Source organism: Delphinus delphis, chromosome 10, assembly GCF_949987515.2.
Source record: "Delphinus delphis chromosome 10, mDelDel1.2, whole genome shotgun sequence".
Classification (NCBI taxonomy): Eukaryota; Metazoa; Chordata; class Mammalia; order Artiodactyla; family Delphinidae; genus Delphinus; species Delphinus delphis.
Window position 1 is genome coordinate 77043843 of NC_082692.2, and position 25335 is coordinate 77069177.

At 42.4% G+C, this 25335-nt stretch overlaps 1 protein-coding gene across 15 annotated transcripts in view; it reads right to left on the reverse strand.

The window, feature by feature from the left end:
* Window positions 1–25335, reverse strand: part of CADPS (calcium dependent secretion activator) — a 475715-nt gene that overhangs the window by 150966 nt on the left and 299414 nt on the right. For all 15 annotated transcript variants that reach the window (XM_060022835.1, XM_060022832.1, XM_060022834.1 and 12 more), the window contains exons 10-11: window positions 15884–15992; window positions 9315–9527 (exon numbers count right to left, since the gene is read on the reverse strand). In XM_060022835.1, coding sequence (XP_059878818.1) covers window positions 9315–9527; window positions 15884–15992 — 322 coding nt within the window. The remainder of the gene's footprint in view (window positions 1–9314; window positions 9528–15883; window positions 15993–25335) is intronic.

Here is a 25335-nt window from a genome sequence, read left to right on the forward strand (position 1 = left end):
TCCTCCTTGCAGTCGCATTTTGCCCTGTGCAAACAATTGGAATTGGTTGATGAGAGAAAAAGAAAACTCCAATGTTGACATTAGCGAGGGGAAAACAGCCCAGAGCAAAAGGATGAGAAAGTCAATTCCTGGATTCAGGACACCCTGGGATCAATTCCCTTGCCAATGTTTGGCATGTGTCAAGGGAATGCAAATGAATTTAAATACTAGGCTGAGCGAAATAGAATTAGGAGGGGAAAGTAGAAGCTTAAAACTCTAATGACGTTTGGATTATCTCTTGCTTTGGGAGACACGTACCAATGTTCTTTTTCATTAATATATGTACTTGTTTTTTATTATTTAAGAAATCAAGGATCGACTGCATTTTAAGAATTTACTTCAATCTTTACCTTTTTCAGACCTGGCTGAACAGTTGCTCAGTCCTGCTTAGTTTGTAAGGGCTTCAAATGTATTGAAAATGGGCTATGTAATTTCATAGGCTCTGGAGCTAGGGCATAATTCAACACATCTTCCAAACAATGCTTCTTGTTTCACTTCTGGGCTGTAATTGCATAAAGATTTTGGAGTTCTTTACAGCATGGGCATAGGAGACTGACTTCAGACTAAACTTAGATGAATAAAGCTGATATTGGTACCTAAACTACATTTATAAACTTAAAAGAACTATCAATGGGTATCCATGACACAGAAGCGGGCTGATGGACATGCAGACTTAGGGAAGGCAAGTATGCTTTCAAGAGGAAACTAATTAAAATTTTTACCCCAAGTTTGCTCAGAAACAATTTTGGTTTGGCATTTAAGGAATGTTGGGAAAATAATGGTTCCTAAAGTGATACGATTATGTGGATTTTATACTCTCATTTAATCTACTTAAATTTCAAGTGATGTTCCTAATTGACCATCCTATCGTTTATTTTGTCTGTGATGTTTGGGTTCATTTCATGTTCGATATTCTTTTTCTTTTTCTCCTTCACAATGGGAAACAATATATCATAGTTTTTCATGATCTCGTCTTAATAGCAAGCATATTTGTGCGATCTTTTTTCCGATAGAAAGAAATTTAGCTATGTTTGCAGTAAGGTCTACCGAATGGAATTTTCTTGGGTGGGAGGGGAATAATATAGCTTTCCAATTTTCATTTTGTTGAGATTTTTCTATTATCCCAACAGCTCGAGGAATGAATACAAAAGGTCAAATCTTTTTATTTTGTAGTATTACCTGTTAGAACTTTTTATAGGCTAGGGAAAAAATGCTGCTGTTGAAAATAACTATGATTGTGTTGTTAACAAATTGTCTGAGGGAGGCTCCTTCCTCTAATGAATCCCTTTTATAATAAACTGGGGGTAGCTGCTTTATCACTGAAATTCAGAGCACAGTTATGGCTGTTGTTATTCCTGATGGATGCTAGAGGCAAGAGAATAGCTCATGTAACTATAAAGTCACTGTGAACTCGAACTGCAAATTAAAAGGTGACTTTGTATCCTTCCTATATGGAAAATGTGTGCTTGTCATATCTGCTTGACAGTACAAGAGTGAATGTATGGTTTGGACAATAACGAACAATGACAGTAGTCAACCTCATCAGAAGACATGAAATAAAGAAATGACAATGATTGATGGCAGCTGACTGTTTACGGATTTTTCTAGAAGAGTTTTTCTTGGCATGATCAAGTAACCAGGGGATGTTGTGCCCTGCCTGAGCTCTGCACAGCAAGCAAAAGACTGGTCCTCCCCTGCCTGCTGCCCTTGAGAAACAACTTAATTCCTTCATGGTCCCTTTGACTCAATCAAGCTAACTTGCATGGCCAAGAGAGGATGGCTTCTTCCGAAGCTATCAAGGTCCACCTTGCATTTTGCAGAAATCTCTGGCAATACACCCAAGGGGATAAACATGTGGTATTTATTTCAATGTTCATTTTTATAATTCTTCATAAGACAAATGCTTTGAGTAAAAATCATAACAGAATTTTTTGTCAATGATCTCAAAACCAATAAATGATTTGTAATTTTCCCTGCTGTAGTTACTATATTTTCAATTAATTTACACAGTACTTGATAATATTTTTATGTCCCTGTAATAAGAGCAAACACAAATTTTCTATAGTTGACTAATTAATAATGTATCTTCCTATAAATCACTATAGGTCATGAAAATACTCAGCTGATTAGTGAATAGTATGTTAAATGTGTTTGAAGCAGTTAACAATGAAGTGACCCTTCATTTAAGATGATCTATTGACATCCTAACATGGTATTTGGAAAATTTTGGCCCTGATTGTGAGAGACTATTCTTTTAAAAAGTCATTTACTTTAGAGTGAGAAGGAAAGTGATACACAGTGTGGTTTGGGGTCACGCAAATTAATATTGAATTCATTCTCTGATGTTGCATTCCTGCAATGTAGCAACTGCAAGTTGACAATACAAGAAGATGCAGCAAAAATCTGAGACAAAACTATAGAAGGAATTGAGGCAAACAACTATTTGGGAGTCTACCAGGACAGCAATGCATTGTTGTGCAAATACATGTAAATTCACTAGAACAAAATTCATTGAGTCATCTATTCATCCATCCTTTCTTTTAATCTTTAAAAAAAGTATAGCAAAATCCTAAAAGCCCACAAAGTTCACATTCTATGGTAAGCTTTTAAAAATGCCTCATCGGACATGGAAAGGAAAGGAAAGTTAAATTATCTGCTTGAAGTGGTAAAAAAAAAAAAAATCTGTCTGCTAGCCAGGGGTACATTTATGCAAAAGAAAAGAAAAAAGAAAGAAAGGAGGGATAGAAAGCAAATTAAAGAAAAAAACGAAAAGAAGAAAGGACTATTATTAAATGGTCAGGAGAAATGATGTGACCTACAACTTCTAAGCTCGCATTCAAAATACTCAAGTACATATTTGCCTGCTCTCTTGACCAATTTTTCTAGCTCCCTCTAATGTCTAGTTTTCCCTCAACACATTTTTGGTGGACAGCTTTTTCCTCTATGAATAAAGGAACTGTGTACTCTCTTTTATTAATAACTCAAATAGTGAAGAGAACGATGTTTTTATGTTTTCAAGTTTCTTTTTTTCTCTTACAGGTGTATTTTTAGAAAAATGAATACAAATACAAATGATGTCCTAAAAAGTTATTGTTGTCATTGTTCTTGGGAGAGCAGCAGAGAGATATTTGAGACCAGAGGTCAAAACCCTCCATGACATTGTGAGACTGTGAATCTGAAGCTTCTGTGAATAAGCTACATGAATTCAATTGGGTCCTTAGTGTCCTGTTTTTGTGCGGGCTAGCTGCGTGTATTACATGTCTCTTTTCAAAATTAATCCTCTCTTGGGTCTTAGAGCACACCCTCAAGCCAGGTAGGATGAATTCTTTCATGTTCAAGTAATGAATTTACTTTATTGTGTTCTGCAATTTCTTGGAGTCTTGCTCAGTTAACATCTTTGGGTTTCCTACCCCACCCCCCCTTCTATCTGTTAAGGTACCCGTGGTTACCACACCATTGGTTCGCTGACCATTCTAACCTTTGGAATGGGAAAGGAAAAACAACAATAGCAACACATCATCAGGGTGCAAAATGATCTGTTTTCAGGCATTAAGCAGTCAGGTAGCTGTGAATTCCACGAAACAAAGGCATTATTTGCCATTTTGTTGTGACGTTCATTAATATTCTTGGAATAAAAAAAAATTAGGATATGTTCATGGTTGGCTTTACTCAGAGGATCATTTGATGCCAATATGAAAGCCAAGGAGAGGAGGCAATTATGCACACATCACATGCATCCTAGTTTCAGTATGAAGCTGACATTTCAGACCTACGGTCAGGAAAATAACATGAAAAGTTTTACTACAAAGTCTAGACATGAGGAAGATTTCAGAGGAGAGGGAGGAAGCACATTGCAGGTGTCAGATAATCTAGTCTGATTATCTGAGCTGTGCTAGCTATAGGGGAACACTTACCCTTCAGTCCAGCTAGAAGTTAGCAGGGTAAGAAGGAACAAACCAGAATAACATAAAGACTAGCAACAAGGCTCAGGAAAGCAGACAGGAGTTCTAACCTAGCAGCTAAAGTTCTTGGGTTTGAGCAAAGATTGAACAAGAAAACTTAAATGAAACAAAACGAAAAACCAAAGTCAACCCCCCCCAAACCAATAGTAACCAAGATCCCCCTAACTGTTGAAGACTCTTCAGGTGGTAGCAAAATTAGAACCATTCTCAAAGACATCCAACTTTAGGGATCTATGATGTGATTAACACTTATCAGTTGAGAAACAGACATCAGTATGAGACTCATTGCAAGTGATATATCAATCATTGACCAAAGAGCAAAGCTTAAAATACCCCCTCCCCCTGCACTCTTGAGAACGGAGGCACTGATTTTCCACTGTTCCTCTAACACATTGCGCAGGGATCGGGTGTTTCAATGAGAGGCCACTTGGCAGAATAAATCGTGGCAACACTCAACTCAATGATTTGGACGTCATTTCCAAGGTAAGCAACATTGGCCTTAAAAAACTGGAAAATTACAAGTATTTGTTTTAAAAAGTTGTATAGCTAGGCACTGCCTTAATTTTTTCAAGTTTTAACCAAAAAAATAAATAAATAAAAGAGAGAGAGAGAGAGAAATTAAATCAACAGCAACACACATCAAAAAAACCACAAAAGAACAAAAAGGTTTACAAGTTTGGTGGAACCCTCCCAAAATCATTGTAGAGTCACATACAAACTAATGAATAGCAGGATCTATTTTTCTTTCAGTTTTTCCGATTCCATACAAATACTCCACTCCACTCTTAGACGTGTCTTTTCATTTTGAAATCGAGCTTTCGAAATTGAAAAAAAAATAAAATCTGCACCCAGAAGTCTGTTAAACTGAATTTAGAAAGACCCAAATAAACTCACAATTACGCTCAAGTATCCCAAACTGTAAAATATTCCATTCTCAAGTTTCCCTTGAGCAGACAGCGACATGACAAGACTGGAGTGTTTATTTTTCTCTATCCAAAAAACCTATCCCATTTCTCTGTAGCTTCCCTTTGCCATGTAAATATTAACAGAGTGATTACAAAGTTAACTCATAGAAAAGTTGTTCTTAAAAATCATTCACTTGCAAGAACAGCAAATACTTTGAGCAAATATTCAAAAGCAGGGATTTGATGAGATGTGTACAGAATTAAGTATTTAACAATGACCCTTACCTTTTGGAAGTCAGGGAGATCTTTTTAAAATGCAATACTTGATTGTTTTCACTCCCTTTGTTAGAGGGTCTGTGATTGACTTAACGTTTGTGATGTGACAAAATAAATCGAGGTATAGACTGAGAACCTAGTGTCAGTGAAGGATCAAAGTTTGCTACTTTACTACTATGTTGTAATTGTTTTTCATTTTTCTGTTATCTCACTTTGTAGTATCAGGTGACCAAACTATCCCAGTTTGCTCAGGACTAAAGGGCTTCTGGGACAGAGGACTTTAATGGCTAAAACCAGGCAAGACTTGGGCAAATCTGGATGAGTTGGTTACGTTAAGTCTGAATAAACATTGTAAGTCTGACTGACTTAATATAAAGCCTGATCTATTTAATAGTGAGGGTTTGAATTTACCAGTTTAACTGCAGCTTTGAAGTAACTGTTATGTAACCACGATTCTGTGGCAGACTCCACTAAAAATTATGATCTATCCCCTACCCCCAGCCATTTTTCGTTGTTTTGCACAACTACTCAGTGCATTACCACACAATGTAAAATTCTTGGCTCCTGTTTGAATCATTCTCATGGGTTTTAAATACCCCTAACTGTAAACGATCAGATACAGAAGGTTGGTTTGGTTAAACCCTGACTGGATTCCGATGCTGGTTTCTAAAGTATGGGAACACAGCCTCACTTGCAGGTACTCTGGCTGCAGTTTTTATTAAGTGCCTAAACTAACATTAGATAGAATCTGGAGCAGTTGAGGCTCTGTTTCAGGGGTAGTAAAGTAACTATGGGATTATTAGGTTTAACACTAGTGGGTTGAAGCTCTGCGTAAAGATTGTCATTGACTGCAGGGTCATGGTGTACAGTTGTGCAGAATGGGCACTGCACAACTCAGGAGGCACCATTCGCATTTCTGTCTATGGGAGAAGTGTCTCCTGCAGGGCACAATCTGCATGGCTGAAAGTGGTGGCTTCCTTCTTACAGAAGCTGGTAAGAAGGAAGGTAGTCCTCATACTCTCTAGAGAACCTCTGTTCCTGGGCAGTGATTAAGGGAACAATAAGGAACAGGGTGGTTCTGCCACCAGGTACTGATAAATCCCAGATGCATGAATTACCTGACCTTCTCACTCATCTCTCAGCCTACCTCACATGCTCTCTAGGAATGACATTACTTACCCCACCCCACAAATTCGAACCCTTAGAATTTTTCTCTGGATGCTCCATTTAATAAAAGTTCCCTCTGTCGACTAGAATAGTGACATACCTCAGGCTTGTGTGTACTCAACTGAATCTTGTAGCTGATTGCCTAATGACTAGATTCTAATTGCACAGCTAAACGGATCCTACCCACGGAGGGAAATGTAAATCGAGAGCCCGTGTGTATTTCCATGAAGGGACATCCATTCCCTTTTCAAGAGCCTCCATTACTAAGCTCCTTTTTAAAATCAGTGTCTGGTCTCCATTTAATTTTACCCCTGAATGTCCATCCTCTTTCCTACACTAGAGAGAAAACCAAGAACCAAGTAGTAATTTCTTAATCTTGGCAGACGATAGAACAAAGACACTGAATGTAAGGTGAAATGACTTCAGAAGAAGTGGAGATTATTTGGAAATAAAACCAGGATTTTCCAAATATCACCTGTGACACATGTTTTATGAGCTTGATTTAGATGGTGGTTATAGTTAGGAATTTTTTCCTGATACACAGTTAATTCCATCTCAGAGGAATATAATGGGATGTGTTGTTTCTAAATTTATTTAAAAGGAGACTGTCAGGCAAGGTGAAAGAAGGGATTCCATTACAGAGGAATTATTTTAATTCAATAAAGACTGGGGATGCTTTTATTTCAACTAGTGACTAAACCATTTAAAAAGAGATGCTTCCTTCTCTCTCTTTGCTCTCAAACTTAAATGCCACAAATGTTAGAGAAAAAAGAGAGTAGGACACTTGGTGGTGGTCATGGTCAGAAGGGCTGTCCCTCTTCCCCTGAGTCCCTCCTCAACTTATTCCTTATTCTTTCAGGGTTTTCTTTGTGGAAACCCACATGATTGTGTGATTATGTACAAGGTCCCACAGGGAATGCATCTTCCTTTAAAAAGCCATCAGGGGCTTCCCTGGTGGCACAGTGGTTGAGAGTCCGCCTGCCGATGCAGGGGACACGGGTTCATGCCCCGGTCCGGGAAGATCCCACATGCCGTGGAGCGGCTGGGCCCGTGAGCCATGGCCGCTGAGCCTGCGCATCCGGAGCCTGTGCTCCGCAACGGGAGAGGCCACAACAGTGAGGCGCCCGCGTACCGCAAAAAAAAAAAAAAAAAAAAGCCATCAGTACTGGACAGGAATCCCTGGGAGCACCTGATGGATAGTATTTGTCATCCAAAAAGAGTTTTTCCCCATCAGTAAAGGTGTTACAAGGTCTAAGAACATAGTCATAGTCTTGTTAGATAAAAACAGACATGGCAGTGGAATTCATTGAAAAGAGACTATTCTCTGTTTAGTTGCTGTAGCTACAAAATTATTCGATCCATATTTTTAAAAAATTATTTATTTTTGGCTGCGTTGGGTCTTCATTGATGCGCGTGGGCTTTCTCTAGTTGCAGCGAGTGGAGGCTACTCGTGGTTGTGGTGCACAGGCTTCTCAATGCAGTGGCTTCTCTTGTTGTGGAGCATGGGCTGTAGGCGCACAGGCTTCAGTAGTTGTGGCAGGCGGGCTCAGTAGTTGTGGCTCGCGGGCTCTAGAGCGCAGGCTCAGCAGTTGTGGCACACGGGCTTAGCTGCTCCGTGGCATGTGGGATCTTCCCGGACCAGGGCTTGAACCCGTGTCCCTTGCATTGGCAGGTGGATTCTTAACCACTGTGCCATCAGGGAAGCCCTCGATCCATATTTTAAGAGCAACAGAGGAGAGACAGTGTGAAAGCACTGTGTTCAAGGTCAAATTTCTGACGAGGGGCCTTCACACTTGCTTTCCCTTTTGCCGTAATTCTCTGTCCACAGATCTTTGTGGGGCTGACTCCCTATCATTTGGGCTGAAGCTCAGATCATCTGACTTATATTCCCTCTCCCCACTCAGTCACCGTTGCATGACATTCTTTATGGTATTTCTCAATGTCTGAAACTATCTTACTCATTTTTTTTACTTGTTTACTGTCTAGACTTCCCCACTGGGCTGTAGGTATCCTGAGAGCAGGGATCTCACCTGTCTTCCTCATCAATGTCTTGTCATCTAGACAGTTGCTCAGTGAACTACACTGAATCAGTGGGTTCCATGCTAAAGTCAGGACTCACCATGATTTTTGCTAAAAATGCCTTGTACCCGAGCTATTCCTAATTGACCTGTTATTCAGAACCGTAACATCTCTATTTAGGGTTCATGTTTTGTAAAAAATGAATTATTTAATTTGGTGCCTTATGTTGTCAGTGCTTCCATTTTCTTTGTTTCAATAAGCATCTCCAAGCATATGCTGTCTTTCATCTGACCCTGTGTGTCTGAAGTGTTGCAAGATAAAAAACCAACGTAGGTAGCAAGAAGGCATGGCAAAGGGGCAAAAAATTAAAGCAGATGCTGAGGTAAGAGGGGAAGAGACTGGAATATGAACTGGGGCTGTTTAAGGAGGAAGTTTCATTTTTGGGTTCTGGTATTTTAGCTCAGAATGGGTACCGTGGTTTTTTTTTTTTTTTTTTTCCACTGCATGTGATAATGTCATCATTTATTTTTAAATGGTTCTAAGTTGCAGATTTAAATTTATTTCAAATCAAGCCCTATTTTACAATTACTTTTAATAGGAAGAAATGAGGCAAGGACATACATAATCTACCATATTTGAAGGACTCAAACAAATACATGTTTGGCTGTGAATTCTAAACTCTCACCAAAACAGAGAGATAAAAATCCACCTAAAATATATTTTCTTTGTTTAGTCCTTAGGGGGAAATGTCAAGTATTGCACTTTAAAATTACTTTCATCTAACATTTTTGTCCCAACTTTCCCCCTCTGAAGTCACTATTTTTTCTTTTCAGCAAACATGATTTTGTGAATCCTTAATGTTAAAGCAACTAGATTTTCTAACTCAACTTTGAAAGATTGACTTTACTCTACAGAGCTATTTTTAACAAATGGCATATTTACTTACAAAATTGGGAGATGGGGGCGTCCAGCTGAGGCACGTTCCCTCCCTTGGCGTTGAGTTTCTGGACTTGGGTTGGGGGCACAGGCTTGTGTGACTGACCGGTAGCCCGGTACATGGCTTGGACCCAGAGAATGCGATCTTGCTCATCATCACTTGCAAATATCACGGTGTCTCCTTCTTTGACTGCATTGAAGAAGGCTCGGCCACCCTCCAAACCTGGGTTAAAAGGGAAAAAAAAACTGCTAAGTTGAGCTGCAATGTTCTTGGCAGGACTAAGTTCTGAGAGAGGCAGTTTCTGTGCTTTTTCTTGGGCTGCAGAAGGGAGGAGCCACTTATCTGACTGTAGGATGGGAAATCTGATACCCACTTGGCCACAAGGTGGGGCCATGGTGTCCAAGAGGCATTTTGAGCCCAGCTCTTGTCTCCCGCCATCTTTGTTTGGTTGGAGACAGAGTTGTCAACTGAGCTGCCTAATGGACGGGTAAACATCTGTCTATAAATAACACTATTATTTCTCTCATCTTTTTTTTTTTTTTTTTTTTTTTTTGCAGTACGCCAGCCTCTCACTGTTGTGGCCTCTCCTGTTGCAGAGCACAGGCTCCAGACGCACAGGCTCAGCGGTCATGGCTCACGGGCCCAGCCGCTCCGCGGCATGTGGGATCCTCCCAGACCGGGGCACGAACCTGCGTCCCCTGCATCAGCAGGCGGACTCTCAACCACTGCGCCACCAGGGAAGCCGTCTCTCATCTTTAAATACAAACAAACCAGACAACGAAAACATCTCTTGACCCCCATTTCTCCCTTGAGCTACTGCCCTATTGTTCTTCTCTTTACAATGTAAGTGGATCTCTACCAGGGCTTCTCAAATTTTGGTGCACATGTGAATTCTCTGGGCATCTTGTTAAAATGTAGCTTCTGATTCAGTAAGTGGGGCTAGAACCTGAGATCCTGCATTTCTACTCAAGCTCCCAGATGATGCTGATGGTGCCAGTTGGAGGACCACACTTCAAGTAGCAAGGGTCTCTCTCCTCTTAAAGCCCTAAAGCCCTTCTGATCGGGCTGCAGCCCCAGTGAAACTTGTCGAGGTCACCAATTACTTCCCCGATGCTAAGTCCGATGATGAACTCAAAGGCTTCATTTTGTTCCATCCGTCAACTCATTCCATTCTCTTTGAAAGGTTTTCTTCACTTGGCTCCAGGTCATCTGATTTTCTTCCTCCTTCCCTTGCTGCTGCTTTCAGTCTTGTTTGCTGGTTCCTCCTCCTCTCACTCCTCCTCCTGACCTTTAAACATGGGAGCATCCTGGTCTTCTGTCCTTGGACCTCTTCTTTTCTTCGTCTACACCCAATCCCCCATCGTGATGGCCATCGTGTCAAATACCATGGATATGCTCATGGTCTCTACATTTCTAGCTCTACACTGGACACCTCCCTTGAACAGCGGACCTGAACATCTAGTGGGTTTCTTGACTTCTCCACGTGGATATTTGAAAGAGACCCCAAATCTATCACATCCAACACTGAACTCCTGGTGTTTCCCCCAAACCTCCTCTCCATCTCAGTAAAGCTGACCTCATCCTTCTGGGTGCTCAAGTCCACAACCTCGGGGTCCTTTCTGACTCCTGATTTTCTCTCACTGCCCATTCCAATGAAATTCTGAAGACTTCACTTTCAGGACGTCAGAACAGAATTTGACCCATTCTGCCTTCTCCAATGCCTCCACCCTGAATTCAGCCATGCTCATCTCTCACCTAGATTATTTCAATAGCCTCCTATCTGATCCATCTGCCTCCATCTTCACTCTCTAAACTTGATTCTCCAGATGGGGGCGAGAGTAATCGGTTTAGCGTAAGAGTCAGGTCATGCCACCCCTCTGCTCAAAACCTACCAGTAGCTCTGCATTTCACTCAGAGGAAGAGTCTAGGTTCTGAGAGGGCCTGCAAGGCCCCACATGAATTGACTCTTCACTACTTCTACCATCCTCTCCTACTACTCTCTCTCTCACGTGCCCCTGTATGCACCCAAGTCATGATGGCCATGCTGGCCTGTTGCTGCTCCTTGAACATTCCAGGTGTGTTCTCACCTCAGGACCTTTGCACATGACATTGCCTGTGCATGGAACTCTTCCTCCAGATATCCTCACCTCCTTTGTGTCTTTGCTCAGATGTCACATGCTTGTTCAGGCCTTCCCTGACCTCTACCTCTCCTTACTCACCTCTCTTCTCTTGTATTATTTTTCTCCGTAGCTCTTACCACCTCTAACAAATTATATAATTTACTTCCTAAAGACAGGGAGTTTTTGTCTCTTTTGTTCACTGCTGCATCTCTGGTACCTAGAACAGTGCATGGCATAGAGTAGGAACTCAACAAATACAAGTTGGATGAATGAATGCTCTACAGACCCATTTTTGTCCCACAGGCAGTTCTCAAGGTTAAAATTTAGAGAGAAGTAGGCAGAAGCCTCTCTTTGGTCTCAGGCCAGAGAGACATTGTGTCTGTCAACATATTCCAAAAGCCTGTATTTTGTGGTTACTGGGACTATCTGTCCATAAATAAAGCTTCATATTTCCTCAGGCTCCTCATCCTTCCTCCCCTCCCCACCCCCACCAGCTATCAGTTTAAAGATGAAAGGGGAGTAAACAGAGTGATTAGCATCCCTAAATTTCCAACAAGGCCCAGTCACTAACCTGTATGACATTTGCATTGGAAAAGATTTCTGGTGACAACGTTAATTCTAATGTCTATTCCACAAGAGTGGGTATGTGTTGGTAGTTTTGCACTTAGAATTACCAGGGATTCTAGAACAATAAATAGCATCATCTTTATATGAAGGGTCTAGTGGTGCACCATTATGGTGGTTATGATTATGAAGGAATATTTTGGTTCATTTCTTACAGAGAGTTTTAAAATGTGTGATTTGGATAGGATGATGTACAGTTAGCAAGCTGGGAAAACCTGATGAAATGAATGGATACAACCATAAGAAGGAAAATTCTGCAGGGTGAGAGAGGAAGAAGAGCCTTGAGGGATGCTTTAACCCCTGAAAAGTGGGTACCAAGGAGCTAAAAGGAAGAGTGGGGTCAGTAGAGCTCCCGTAGTCTAGTCTCATGGTAACCTTCGGGATAAGCTACTATGATACCGTAGGTGATCTGCAGGCTAGACATCACTGGATGGGTCCTTTTCCTTGCCCCACCACCTCCCGTCTGCCAGGGCCCACAGCTGGGAATAGGGACACTGTGTTCCTGGAGCTACAGTCAGAAAGTCAGTTCATGGGGCTGCCTCGGGAAGTAGAGAGGTAGAGATGGAAAGATGCTAAGTGTTCAGATTTTTTATTTAATCCTCCCAACAGCCCTGGGAAGCAAGTACTCTTATTCCCACTGTATAAATGAGGAAACTGAGTCACAGAGAAGGAGCTAACTATCCCACAAACACAAAGTGGAGCTGTAAGCATCAGAGTTGGGCTTCTAGCCCGGGCTGTCTGACTCTAGAGCTGGTGACCATAAGCATTGTGCCGGACTGCTGCAGAGCCGGACAGCATGCCTTGCACACAGTAACTGCTCGCAGAGGATCAGTTATTCACAACAGAGTGAAGCCTAATCGTGGAGGGAGTGGGGCAAACAGAAACATCTATAGCAGCACAAGCAAGGACAGTGACAGCAGCGGAGAGCACCAGAGCTTTTCCAGGAAGCGTGGGAGACCAAGGACACACCATTGAGGGTGAGGAGAGAGCAGAGAAACTAGCTGAAGAAAACCAAGGAAGGAGAAGGCAATGTGAACATCAACACGTGCTCCTAGGCAGCTGTCTTGGGCAAGGCAGCAGTTGTCGGGGACAGCATCTGCAAAATGCAACGTGTGACAGTGCCTGGGCTCTCCACGGGATACCCCACAGGTACTGACCTGTCAAGAACAAGAGGACACGTCTGGGAACGGATGGAGGCAGACCAGGCAAGGAATGTGGGCCAGCTCCTGGCTGGGGACTGCCGTTCCAACAACACACATGGACGTGGTCTGTTTATTATGGTAAAGTTGAGTTGTCAAAGATTTAATTTAGTTGTTTAAATTGTGCCACTGAATTATTCTGAATGAATATCCTATTTGAAGACTTAATTACTCGATCTAATAGGAATTGAGAGATCGTTGCGTACTCTTCGAACCATACCCAGGGAAAGGTAAAGTGTCGTGTTTTCATCTTTTGATTAAAATGATGGCCCTGAATGTAAAACTTACTTACACTTATATACCAGTTCCCCAAACCAATCTTTCAAGGACCCTAAACAGGTAGAGTTGATTTAGAGCAAGTGATTATGTCTGGATGAGTGCTGGATCTCAGGCTGGTACAAAGGCAAGGATGTCCATGCTACAAGGCTACCTGCCCCATAAACATCTCCACCAGTTGGTTCCATTGACAACCAGGATAAAGCCGAGAGGAGAGGGGGGACAGATGGACCCAGAAGTCCTGCTCCAGGTGCACACTCACCTTTCAGGGAGCAGAGGGAGAGACTCCACAAATCTCTGAAGACACTGGCTAAATTGTGCATTACCCTGATCTCCAACTGGCAAACTTTACTATACATAAGGATCCCCTAGAGTGCCTATTGAAATAGGATTCTGCCCTCCCCTTTCTGGTTCTTGGTTAGGTTTGGGGTCCAGGAACTCCTATTTTCCATAAGCACTCTTTAAGAAATTCTGGGTTAGACTTTTCTCATGACGATTGGGAGTATCTGAATCTCCATTTTCAATCAAACATTGCTTTGAAAATAACTAGGACTTGGCACACGGAAAGGCAGAGAGGATTCTGCTTATTATTCTCAAGAACATAATCACTTTACTTTCCATTGACATCCTTGGTAAAGGAATTTATAAATTATATCCCATGGGATCAATGTGAAAAAAAGAAGAGAAGCTTTTATAATACATACGCACAGTTACCCCTTTTGCATGTAGACAGAACAGCTTTCTCCCCACTCCTGCCCTCCCCACTGTAGGAAGAGAATTCTGCATTTGAATGATAAAATAACAACTCTAGCTTTGCTATAGCTGTACACAGAGCTATGTTTTACTGCAGCTGCCAGAGGGTGTGATGGGTTAGACCCCAAGTCCCAGCTCTCCTTCTTCCTTTACAAAATGAGATGATAATCCGGGTCCCATATAATTGGTGGATTGTGGTAAAATCCAAATGCCATCACGTAGAGGAAAGGAATAGTAAACTGGCCTAAAAGAAGGTAGTGTCATAAGATGGTATTGTTTTTCCTTCTCATATTGGTCCTTGAGTCTCCCACTTGAAAATATAGGTCTTAGGAAAGAGGGACTCTGTTTCTTTGAAGGGAACTCAATGGTTTGAGACCACAAACCATCACAGAATGCCACGAGGGCTGCTTTCTTAGTACAGGGGCCACATCCTTTCCATGAGTTGTTGCACGAACTTGGCTCAAACTTGTAGGTTCTATTGATGAGGAGGGATTTCCAGGCAGAGCCTTTCGTTTATGTCTTACGTGGTCAGCTCTGTATCACTGTGCTCTGGCAGGATGCTAATTATCTACAGAAGTCTGAGGAGGCGGGGCTGGTCCAAAGCACTCCGGGTTGGGATTCTGAAGCCCACTGCTAATTTTCCTAAGTGGGCTGGGCCAGAGGTCTTCCCAGCCACACCTTTCCAGGTTAACACCCCATCTTCTCTCAGACTCTGTTTTTCCTTTATGTGTATTTTGTTGCATGTGGAAGAGCAATATGGGAGTAGAAAAAAAGGTTTTGGGCCAAATAATGCAGTATGGTTGGAAATGCTTTCCTTGTGCAGATTTGGCATAAAAATAAACTTCTCTGGGAGAGGGCTGTTGGTGCCTGTTGCTCATTAATATGCTGAAATGATTTCGCACCACCCCTCCCCCCCATTCTGAAGGTTCCTTGAGGCGGATTTCTATTCATCTCTTTCTGGGAAGAAGATAAAATGGGTGGGGGGAGAGGTGTGAGGGGGCAGGATGTGGAACTTATGCAATGTAGAACTTACGAGAAATACTACCGTTTCTGTGGTTCTTAGTTACATAAGGTTGAGGAGCTTGGATGTCTACACTGTAGATTAGTGTCTTTTTAGGAAAAAAACCATTTAGCGAGGACTTTCTTTTCAAGTACCATCAGCTAACTTTGAATTGTAGTTAACAAATGTGTACGTACAGGACAGGTTTATTTGGACGTGGAGACGCAATACCTGCCAAGCCCACACATCACTGGTGAACAAGACACACATACACACGCACACACGCACACACGCACACACGCACATGCACACAAAGTCGTTGGTGTACATGTAGGACTTATTTTTCAGGAATTTCTTTTGAACATTCTAGGGGGGAGTACAAATTTGATATGGGCACAGCTACATAGAAGAAAAACGTATTCTGTTTTCATTTTGGTTTTATGAGGATCCCTTGAGTCAAAACAAAGCCCTTGATTGGAATGGCATTTACTCATCCACGTGGCTTAGTGTCCAACAGGGAGGAAGTGCCCAGAAAATGCTAGTTGAATGTTCACGAGGGAAGGGGGAGATTTTTATGGGTTCACAGCCTAGCGGGTGGGCGGGTACCTGGCTGGGGGTCCGTGTAATCCACAGTGTAGCCATCCAGTTGGAGAAGTTCCTGAGGCTCCGCTTTTTTCTCCCGGTAACTGCACATGGCAAACGTGTACTGACTCACCTAAAAAAGAAAAGCACAGATTGTGAGGTTGGTTCTCTAGAGCCCATTTTCCTTGAAAAAAAAAACCCTCCGTGTTCAAGCCTGTCCTTTCCCCTGAGGCCCTGCGCTCAGGAGCTGGGTTCAAATTGAGTTTTTCCACCTCCTGGCTGTGTGACTTGGAGCAAGTTAAAACACTTCTCTGGTCCTGTTAGATGATCTGTAGATGGATATAATCTGAGAACCTACCTTCTCACTGGCTTATTGTGCGGATTGAATGCGTTCATAAGTAGAATGCATTTAGCATCTTTCCCGGATGCTTAGGAAGTGCTGGACAAAAGTTAGCTATTATCATTACTGCTGCTAGTTTAATTGGGCTGAGCTACACGAAACTGACATTTGGGTGGGTCAAAACTGGTTGCATAGCAGCAATCTTTTAGCTTTTACCTGATATGACTATGGCCCTGGCTCTGGCTGAGACTGTCAAGCTCTCAGACTTGACACAGGCCTTTCGGTCAGAAGTTAGAGACTAGACTTTTATGCATTTATTTATGCCCTCCGTTTCTTTCAGTATTTTACGTTTTGCAGGCCAGTTCTCAGCACTGAGCCACATGTCTCAGCCCATCCTCCCCCTTGCCACTGAAGGAGTGCTTTTGGTCACTTTGAAAAGTCTTCCCTTCATCTCAGACAAGTGCAGGAGTGACATGCTGTCACAAGCAATGAATGCTCGATCTCTAGGTGCCAGTCATGGGAGAGCCATCCTCAGCCCTGCACGGCACGGCTGTTGTCGCTGGTGTGGCCCTCACGACCCACACGGGCATCGGCCCACGTCAGTGCTGGGCGCGGGCTCTGCAGCTGCAGGCCAGCCTTCAGGTTCCTGTCGCCTCGGTGCATCCAGACCCAGCGCAGATACTTAGCATTTCTACAGCTGGCTTGTCTGCAAGGAGCCCGGGGGAGAGCAAGACTCCTTCAGGCTTCGGGCTAAAAGCTCAGGGGCGTATTTACCATCCACGGATGTCAAACGTCTTAGTGAAGTAGTGCCACATCCCTCATCTCTTAGTTCCCTTTATTAAAACAGACATTTCCTAAGTGAACTTTGATCCCGGCGGGGGACATTTTTTATCTCCTTCTCCATGGGTCTGATTTTTTTTTTTTTTTGGTAAGAAATTGGCGCTCTCAAAGCCTGCACACATCTCCCACAGTCCTCAGCCTGAAGGTCCCAGTGGCAAGATAAAGGGAGTCCACGGGAGAACGTTTTACTGGTTGATTTATCCATTGCTGCCCTCTGTTGGTTCCTGATGAAAACTTCTGCCCGACATGGGTTTCTTGATCACGCATATAGTTTGAAGAATCTGTTCCTTATATTGCAAGGTCTTGATGGGCTTCAAGGGAAACATAAAGCCACTCAGAGTATGTTCATAAGTGGACATGTATTACGCTTTGTAATAAGCAGAACAACGAATAACAGTCTCTTCTAAAAAGGAGGATTTAAGAGTGCAAGCTTTGGGTGGGGTCACACAGGCCTGGGGCCCCATCCCAGCTCTCAGAAGCTGTCATATATAGAACTCAGAGTCTTCATCTGTATTTTGCCTGGGTCTTATTGTGACTGGAGGATTAATAGAGCAGTGAAGGGCTTTTCACACCGTGCGCGACACTCACCTAGCAAATACTCAATTTATGCATTTACGTAAGCAGTTGCCATGCATTTGGCACTAACATCCTAACACAAAGTAGCTGAGGAGGTGTATTTGCCTACAAATTATAAATCCTTTGAAGGCAGGCCTAGGGAGTCATGCACCTTGGTTATATTCCCCTTGCCATGAGCAAAATCTACCATGTAACGGGCATTCACTAATTGAGTCTGATTGGTTCTAGAGAAATGAGTACGTACCACCCAATAAAGAGGTTTTCTCCCCCCCAAATTTACATGTTTCTCCAATCCACTACTGATCCCACGGACAACCTATCTCCCACACCCCCTGGCATGATAGTGAACACAGACATTGCTGGAACAGTTCTGCAATGATTTTTTACCTCTCTGGCAACACCGAGATGATATAGTTCGTTAATATGATGATTAGCCAAATAGACGATTGCAGACACTTACTTGAGATCGGAGAAATATCACGACAGAAGGCTGTTATTTCAAGATTCAGGCATTTACTCTTACTACATGCTTGGGGCTTTCTGACTTTTCCTTTTTCTATTTCAGGTCCTTGCTTCTTGGAGCACTGTATGTTGCTGCCCCCTTCTGGTGATACTGTTGAAGTTGTTCCGGGCAAACTTGGGGCTCAAAAAAACTCGAATTGGTTTATTAGGACCATTTTAATCTGGAATTTGGCAACTTACTTTAGGAAAAAAAGGAGGAGAGAAGAAATGATTTGTTTTTGCATATTTCTAATTACTGCAAGGTTGGAGGGAGCCTCAGACTTTCTACAGAGCTTGAAGTGTGAGGGAATAGCAAGGGTCTGGGAGCTGCTAAACTGTTTTAAGCCTTGACCTTCCAGAGTGTGCTGCATTGAGAAAGCTTGCCTGACAGGGGGAAGTCGGCTTGGGGGGAAGTCGGTTTAGATGAAAGTACAGTCAACAGATGGTGCAGATAGAGAGACTGAGTCTTGATGACTTTGTTTAAGCTCTGGACCTAGCCATGCCAGAAAACTCTTTAGTTAATTAGTAATTTAATGAACTAACCAAGATATTTCTTCCTCTTCTAAAACTTAAGCTAATTCGGGTTGACTGTTGTCATTTACAAACAGAACATAAATGCAAATGCCCTTTAGGGCCATTGTGAAGTTGAGTGGGAAGAATGAACATTTATTCAGTTATAAATCATTCACCTATAATTCATTCACCTATAAATCATTCATTATATGCCTTACAATTCACTTTCATAGTTAACTTAATATTGTTTTCTGGGTGACAACTGTTGTATTACAAGGTGTTTTATATTAACAGACAATATCTTATCTCATTCAGATTTAGATTTTTTTGAAAACTGGAACGGTCAGAATTTGGGTGCATTATATTATCTCTAGGTTATCCGAAACAGGTTATGATTTAGGGACCACATTGTCTCTAACTGATGCAAGGTGTGTGAGTTCTAGGACACTGTATCTAGGACATTGTATAAACCTCCTTGAGCACAGTGCCGTCTCAGTGCTTGGTGTCCTGGAAGACATCTGGAATCAGAAGGCCTATGTGAGGATTCACATAGGCTGCCTATGAGCCATTGACCTTGAGCAAGTCATTTAACCAGCCTCAGCCTCAGTTTCCTCCAATGCGAAATAGGGATAAGCCGTGTCCTTAACACAGTACAGAAATCTTTGGGGCACAGAAGAAAAATATTTTAGAATAAAAAGATGATGGAGGTGAGGCTTTCTAACCTGGTCTGGATGACGGGTTGGCTTCTTCCACTCCTCTCCTCCCACACCCAAGGTGGGGAGCTCAGGGTGGAGCTCGTGGAATTGGCACCTTCATCATTAACAATGGTTTGGTCGCTGTTCCTAACGATGGTAATCAACATATTTGCTCCTTACCATGGCCCCTGGGGTTTAGAATGAGTTTACCCAGCAATGTCTCGACTCAGGGTGCCGGGGACCCATTTCTCCTTACTCCTTGTGTTAGGGTCTGCAGCCATGTTCACAGGGCATATACTGGGGTTTCAAGGAACACAGCTGAGAGGCCTTGTCATGCCATTTGCACAAAATCATCTGTTTAGCTACTCTGATGCTCAGTTCCTTGGAGAACATAAACTCTGAGAGAGTGTGGTCGAAAAGGAATGGGAGACTTCAGTTTAAAAGGGACAATGACCTCTGAGGCAGTGTTTCTCCAAAGATGGTCACCGGACCCCCTGCATCAGGATCTCCTGGGCTGCTTGTGAAGCATACAGATTCCTGAGCTCCATCTCAGAGTCTTCTGTGCATCAGACGCTTCTGGATGGCCCTGGGGATCTGCATTCTATTTACTTAGTTCGTTTTAGGCTGCACCCTATGGCATGTGGGATCTTAGCTCCCCGACCAGGGATCAAACCCGTGCCCCCTGCTCCCCTGCGGGAGCACGGAGTCTTAACCAATGGACCGCCAGGGAAGTCCCTCTGCATTTTAAAAAACACCCAGTGCAGGCAGTCCAGGGTCATACTTGGAGAACACTGTGTAGGAACACTGAAGTCTCTGGGAGAGAAACACCCTGCAACTGCTTCATTCCCTTCAGAGCCGGTAGGGCAGACTCCAGCCACATCCATAATCATTTTAGCCTCGATCCTTAAGCACGGAAATTGCTGCTTTGGCTCAACGCCCCTCTAAGGGTGGCCTTTGTCCCTGGTTAGTAGGAAGCCCATTTATAACCTGTCTTTGGTTCCCCAAGGTAGTAGCTCTAAAAGGAAATCTCCCTGAGAGAATTTAATAGTTTTGCATTACAGACAGAAATGTAGACTCTCTCTCTCTCTCTCTCTCTCTGTGTGTGTGTGTGTGTGTGTGTGTGTGTGTGTGTGTGCGTGTGTCAGAGAGAGAGAGAGAGAGAGACAGAGAGACAGAGAGACAGACAGACGGACAGACAGACAGCTGGGGTGGGAGGGGAGATGAACTCTGAGGAGACTGGTGTTGGATGTGTTCTCCTTAGGCTTTTCAAACAATTTTCCTTGTATTAAATCTAACGGAACTCATAATCACGTTGGAAATTATGTGTTACCAGCTCTCTACAAAAAACACTCCATGAGACCCAGCGCCTGAATAGAAAGGCACATTCAGTAAGTCACTTGGGTAGCTATGACTCCTATGTGGTGGTTTCACACTGTCCCACAGAGATCCCTCTGAGGCTGCTGGGGAGCTGGGGGCAGGATGGGGAGAATCTGCTTTCTTCCTCAGCTCCCTCACCCTTCCCCATATTTGACCAGACTGGTTCTCCTGTTTTCACTTTTGCATTTCAGTGGAAGGGTGTGGTGGCTTAAAGAAACCGAAAATCATTTGTACGTAAGACTGGATTCAACACTGCATGCAGCTGCTGGGCGCCTGTGGTCACTGCCTGAGCTGTCATCTTTCTTTCAAGCAACTTGGGATATTTTTGCTTTCCCTGAATTGGGCCAGGACTGAGGGCCTTGAACTTCTCTCCTGCAACTCTGTTGGCATTGGGGTTGTTTCAAAGGGCTTAAGTTGTTCTTTATCATTTTCATAGAATGCCTGTGTGATCACTTAAACAGCAGAGATGAAAAATTGAGAAGAATCTAAAAGTGATGCAGTATTTTCTAGGTAGGCCACCAAAACTGCTTGTAGACACTGTTGTAGTGAACAGGAGAAAAATGGAAACAGAAGACTTGAGTTTTCCTCCTGGCTCCCCCATTACCTTTGTGATGGTGAGGCTGTCATATCACCTCTGCAGGCCACAGAAGGTGTTAATGGAGACTTTGGATTTAGGCTGAAACAGAAGGTTGTATTTGGGGGATGCATGTCCCCAGTGTACCTCAAGGGCTCTTTAAAGCTAGTGAGAATCACACGTACGTGAAACCTCTCATGAAATCCTTGTAGGAAAAATGCCGAGCTGTAGACAGGCTTTGGATGCCCTTTTCTGATTTTCAGAAGTGAGCACATAGCTTGCTTTGTAGCTACTGAGCGCTTCTTATTTTCTCTTGGTAGAAGGCTCAGTGTGAAGGACCTAAAACGTCTGTGCTCCAGTCACACGGCCTAGAACAATCATTCTCTTCTTTTGGGTTCAGTATGTATCGTACAGACATGGCTTCACTAATATTTGCAGCACAATTCCTCTTTTTTTTTCTGAAGAGTTTTTTCTCCCCTAAAATCTCTCCCAAAGTTAAGAGGCCAGTGACATCTTCTAAGTACTTCATCATTTCAAAGATTGTCAGAGAAAAGTCTTGTGTCCAGTAACTGGCTACCTCAGTGGGAGGAGAGACTCCATATTACATGACAAGGCCACTTACCCCACTTCCTCTTGGAAGGTGTCACCAGCCACTCTCTAGGTCACACGATCTTTCCTTTCTCAGAACCACGTGAAGCATTGCCTGGGCTCTTTTTCTCTCTCTTCCTTTTCCTTCTTTCTTCCACTAAACACTTCCTGAATGGCCATGCCAGACACTGAGCTGGAAGGTGTGTGTGTGTGTGTGTGGGGGGGGGGGTGGGGTAAAGAGGGAAGCACAGCTAGATGAGTTGGAAACAGAACTGACCCTGAAACAGCACATGGTCTACTGAGGGAGGCCAGAACACAAGTGATTCTAAGGGAGGCTGCTCTGCTAGGTGAGAAGCATGCAAAGGGGAGAATTACCCATAATCCAGAGCTGCCTCTTTTAATGTATCTTTTTTTTTTTATTCCAGTATTTGAAATCTTCATCTTAAATCTTTTTTTAAACATCTTTATTGGAGTATAATTGCTTTACAATGGTGTGTTAGTTTCTGCTTCATAACAAAGTGAATCAGCTATACATATACATATATCCCCATATCTCTTCCCTCTTGTGTCTCCTTCCCTCCCACCTTCCCTATCTTACCCTTCTAGGTGGTCACAAAGCACTGAGCTGATCTCCCTGTGCTATGTGGCTGCTTCCCACTAGCTATCTATTTTACATTTGGTAGTGTATATATGTCCATGCCACTCTCTCACTTTGTCCCAGCTGACCCTTCCCCCTCCACATGTCCTCAAGTACATTGTCTAGTAGGTCTGCATCTTTATTCCCATCTTGCCCCTAGGTTCTTCATAACCTTTTTTTTTTTTTTTTAGATTCCATATATATGTGTTAGCATACGGTATTTGTTTTTCTCTTTCTGGCTTACTTCACTCTGTATGACAGACTCTAGGTCCATCCACCTCACTACAAATAACTCAATTTCATTTCTTTTTATGGCTGAGTAATATTCCATTGTATATATGTGCCACATGTTCTTTATCCATTCATCTGTCAATGGACATTTAGGTTGTTTCCATGTCCTGGCTATTGTAAATAGAGCTGCAATGAACATTGGGGTGCATGTGTCATTTTGAATTATGGTTTTCTCAGGGTATATGCCCAGTAGTGGGATTGGTGGGTCGTATGGTACTTCTATTTTTAGTTTTTTAAGGAACCTCCACACTGTTCTCCATAGTGGCTGTATCAATTTACATTCCTACCAACAGTGCAAGAGGGTTTCCTTTTCTCCACACCCTCTCCAGCATTGGTTGTTTGTAGATTTTCTGATGATGCCCATTCTAACTGGTGTGACGTGATACCTCATTGTAGTTTTGATTTGCATTTCACTAATGATTAGTGACGTTGAGCATCCTTTCACGTGTTTGTTGGCAATCTGTATATCTTCTTTGGAGAAATGTCTATTTAGGTCTTCTGCCCATTTTTGGATTAGGTTGTTTGTTTTTTTGATATTGAGCTGCATGAGCTGCTTGTAAATTTTGGAGATTAATCCTTTGTCAGTTGCTTCATTTGCAAATATTTTCTCCCATTCAGAGGGTTGTCTTTTCGTCTTGTTTATAGTTTCCTTTGCTGTGCAAAAGCTTTTCAGTTTCATTAGGTCCCATTTGTTTATTTTTGTTTTTATTTCCATTTCTCTAGGAGTGGGTCAAAAAGGATCTTGCTGTGATTTATGTCATAGAGTGTTCTGCCTATGTTTTCCTCTAAGAGTTTGATAGTGTCTGGCCTTACATTTAGGCCTTTAATCCATTTTGAGTTTATTTTTGTGTATGGTGTTAGGGAGTGTTCTAATTTCATTCTTTTACATGTAGCTGTCCAGTTTTCCCAGCACCACTTATTGAAGAGGCTGTCTTTTCTCCATTGTATATTCGTGCCTCCTTTATCAAAAATAAGGTGACCATATGTGCATGGGTTTATCTCTGGGCTTTCTATCCTGTTCCATTGATCGATTTTTTTTTTGTTTTTGTGCCAGTACCATACTCTCTTGATGACTGTAGCTTTGTAGTATAGTCTGAAGTCTGGGAGCCTGATTCTTCCAGCTCCGTTTTTCTTTCTCAAGATTGCTTTGGCTATTCGGGGTCTTTTGTGTTTCCATACAAATTGTGAAATTTTTTGTTCTAGTTCTGTGAAAAATGCCAGTGGTAGTTTGATAGGGATTGCACTGAATCTGTAGATTGCTTTGGGTAGTATAGTCATTTTCACAATGTTGAGTCTTCCAATCCAAGAACATGGTATATCTCTCCATCTGTTTGTATCATCTTTAATTTCTTTCATCAGTGTCTTGCAGTTTTCTGCATACAGGTCTTTTGTCTCCTTAGGTAGGTTTATTCCTAGGTATTTTTTTTTTTATGTGTCTTGTCGCTCCACTTACATGCTCTCTTTAGGGTAGATATCAGCTGTTTTTGCCTACTCAGCATCCATTTCTTTTTCTGGTAATGGCATGCTGATTTTGCACTGGAGACAGCTCAGTGGCACTGTGAATCAAAGCAACATGGTCTGCCCTTCTGAAAAGCTGGTGTGACACAAGCTGGACCAATCCAATTCCCTCTCTCAGATTTTGTCCTCAAGTGAAGACACAAAGACAGAAAATGGTCAGAGCTGATTTTGCCTTACTGGCCATGGTTCCCACCACCTGGATTTCTGGAACTACTCTGGGTACTAGCTTTTATCACCAATCCTATGAACTGCCACAAGAGCCTTCCAATACACTTTTTTTAAAACCTTACTTACCTTGAGTCTGTTTCTGCTATTTGCCTATAAAGAACTGTAAGAGATCCTCTTCTGGAAGTGAGAGACCAGGTCTCCCAGTTCTTCTCTATGACCTATCAATGTACCCTTCACAAAATAGGTACTCAATAAGTGTTGGTTAGCTGATATTCTGAGGAAATGTATCTCTGGATGAAATGTCTTCCATCACTTAGCTGTGGCTTATTTGGATGGTAGGGAATAATTCCAAAGTTTTCCTTTGGTTAATTTATTTTAAGGTTTTGTTGCACCCCATAGTGATTATGAAAGCAAAGATTACCTCTTACTTCTAGATGCAAGACAGATGCTGTTTGCCTTAGAGACACAGAAGCTTGAGTAGATCTGTAGAAGGTGTAGCCTTAGAAGCTCAGGGTTGGTGGAACTTTCAAGGCCATTTAGACTAAGAGGCAGCTGCTTTTATTGTGAGATTTCAGAATCCATAGTGCTCAAAATACTAGTCAATGCTCATAGCCAACACAATAACCCAGTAAACACCTTTAGTCACTAAATTACAAGTTGACTCACTTTGTGACAGCTTTCAGAGGACAGAATAAATTAACTTTTGGCAAATTGAATTATAGCTCACATGCTCTGGTGAAACTTGCAAATTAAAAAAAGGCAATGACAAATTCCTTTGTAAACTGAAAAATCCTGATGCAAAAAGCAAACAAACCAAAAAAAAGGGGGGGGCATGGAGATTTTCGAGGACATGCATTA